At 52.2% G+C, this 2,440-nt stretch overlaps 1 protein-coding gene across 8 annotated transcripts in view; it reads right to left on the bottom strand.

Moving 5' to 3' along the window:
• Window positions 1-1,548, bottom strand: part of LUC7L (LUC7 like) — a 38,344-nt gene extending 36,796 nt beyond the window's left edge. For 2 of the 8 annotated variants that reach the window (XM_077762731.1, XM_077762729.1), the window contains exons 1-2: window positions 1,371-1,546; window positions 422-492 (exon numbers count right to left, since the gene is read on the bottom strand). Coding sequence is in view for 5 of the 8 variants with exons in the window: in XM_077762721.1 (XP_077618847.1) it covers window positions 1,371-1,431 (61 nt within the window). In the remaining 3 variants the exon portion in view is untranslated. Of the gene's footprint in view, window positions 1-421; window positions 493-795; window positions 835-1,370 lie in introns of those variants that run through there. The other 6 variants (XM_077762727.1, XM_077762728.1, XM_077762730.1 and 3 more) reach the window with 5 other exon arrangements.
• Between the last annotated feature and the right edge of the window lie 892 nt (window positions 1,549-2,440).

Genomic DNA, 2,440 nt, shown 5'->3' with positions numbered 1-2,440 from the left:
TTAGAAAAAAAAAAAAAAAGAAAAAAAAAAAGGAACTAGGTTAGTCAATACACACTGTGAGTTCCAACACATACTGTACCCATCTGCATTCTTCAAGACCTCAGCTGTAGAATTTTATGCCCGCTGTTGAAAAGTTTTAAAGGAAAAGTTTTCTTGCCCAACCTGCAGTAAGGAAGTCAGGGGAATGATACATAAAAGTAAAGGCAAAGTGGAATGTGACAAATTTTAAAGCTAATCTGTGTATCCACAGAGCTGTGTAATACTAGAGGAGGAATATATTTTAGGATTTGCAAGCATCCAGGATTAATGTTGTGTCTTTTTATTGAAAATGTTTTCTTTCTAAACTACACTTTTAAAGTTATTTGTGAAAAAAAGCAAACACTTTTTTGTTATAACAGCTTAGAAATTGGTTGTGACTCACGGCTCGATGAACATGAGGCTTTTCTGCAACTCCCTTGCAGATTGATGTAGGCAGGCAAAGATACACTGAACCTTTATAAATAAAATAGAGGGGCCACAATTGTTCAGTTTGTATGAAATAAAAATATGGGAAGCAATTCAAAAGCAACTCAATATACAAAGAAAGCTAAAAAAGCACTATTCCCTTACGAAATAAAGTGCAAAGAATCTGCACAGCCCTGCGAATGTGTCAATGTGAACTTACAACTTCATTACTTCAGTAGAAAAGAAAACACAAACCACAGCAGGTGTACTTTTGCGAGGTGCAACCGCTTTCTCCTGAGACAACCATCATGATCTTTCAATCCTCCCTGCAGCGATCATTGCACAACCTACCTAACGACTGCCAAGCGCTGGCTAAAGAGAGGCTCTCCGCTGTGACCAGGGGGAAAGGGGGCTGGAAAAGCACGCGGCAGGAACCCACGTTAGAAAAGCTCGATTTACGGCACCCCTTGGTACAGAACAGGAACGGCGGGGGTTTCGAGGCCCATCCGGCTCCCTCGGGTGTACGTAGCCTCTTCCCCGAGGAGCCTCGGAGGAGCTCCACCACCCGGCTGTCAGCGGCCCGGAGCCCACGCTGGCCCCAGCCCTTCGCCAACGCGAAGGCCGCGGGAGCGGGGAGGAGTTGCGGCGCGGGACGGGGAGAAAGTCGCAGGACCGCAAATGGGGACGGGGCTGGAGCCCCACCGTCGGCGCGGGCTCCGAGGGAAGAGCCCGCCGGGGACCCACCGCCAGCGAGGGAGGGCCTGGCCGCGGTCGCCTCCAAGGCAAACCGGCTCAGACAAAGGCCCGGCGCCTGCGGTCGGCGCGCGGGGGAGGGANGCAGGCGGCCGCGGCCCCCGCCTCAGGCCGCCCGGCGGCCTCGCCTCACTGCTGCCCAGCCCTTCGTCTGGCCGGTCGCCCCGACTCACCGTCCCGGGCCGTGCCCATGAGCTGGTCCAGGAGGGCCCGCATCTGCGCCTGGGCGGACATGATGGCCGGCGAGGGCGGCAGGGATGGCCGCGAAGACTCCTCTCGGCGCACCAGCGGGGGTGGCGGCGGCAGCAGCTGCGGCGGCGACGAAGAACGCTGCTCGCGTCGGCCCCGAGCCCACTTAGCTCCTTCCCGCCGAGAGGGACGCCGGGAGGAAGTGCGTCAGTGCCGGCGTTGAGGCTGTTGGGAAACGTAGTTTCTGAGGGGGGATAGGGAAAGAAACGCCGCCCTGGGAGAGACAGCAGGAGTGGTCCAAGGAAGTCGTGCAAAAGGTGAAGCCAGAAAGTCCCAACCGTCATTTTATTCTAGGGCCCAAGACCTCTGTGTTCTACTGAGGTTAAACTAAATAAAATAAATATGGACAATACTAAACGAGAAAATAAATCTCAGGTGTTTTCTTGCTGGCGATGAAACCCTTTTACTGCGAGACTCCCTTTTTTCTCTACTGTGAAACGGGGATTCTAATGGTTCCTGCCCTAGGACTTGTGAGAGTTAAATCAAGCCTGGTGTTAATGTTGGATTCTGTGATTACTAGTTTATGGTAGTCCTTCTGTGAGCTCAGTGGGCCATCCACCAAGGCCATTCTAGCTCTAGCCACACCAGAGATGGCCCATGCGGTACTCTCCCTTGAGTAGAGCAGCCAGCCACGTGAAGGTAAGTTGATTACACTGGATCCTTTTTACTCTGGGCAGACAGTGATTCACCCTTACGGAACTGTAACCTCACACAGATGTGTTTGTTCTTCCTGACAACAGTGCCTCCACACCGGCACACACATCCAACAGCTTGCAGAATGCATAGTCATTGACATGGGATCCTGCACAACACTGCCTCATGCTGCAGGATTCTGGCGCACAGAGTCATGACACCGAGGCTTTTCTTTCCAGGAAGCAAGTTTATTCCTGCGGCATTGCTCAGCTGGGGTCGTACCCAAAGAACGGAGTGGCCCACATCACATGGAAGAGTTTTTTATGCATTTCCTATTTCTTTGTCTCCCATACATGGTAAC

This window comes from Crocuta crocuta, unplaced genomic scaffold, assembly GCF_008692635.1.
Source record: "Crocuta crocuta isolate KB4526 unplaced genomic scaffold, BGI_CrCroc_1.0 scaffold234, whole genome shotgun sequence".
Lineage (NCBI taxonomy): Eukaryota > Metazoa > Chordata > Mammalia > Carnivora > Hyaenidae > Crocuta > Crocuta crocuta.
The sequence above is the reverse complement of the archived record's forward strand: the minus strand, read 5'-3'. Positions and strand labels throughout refer to the sequence as shown.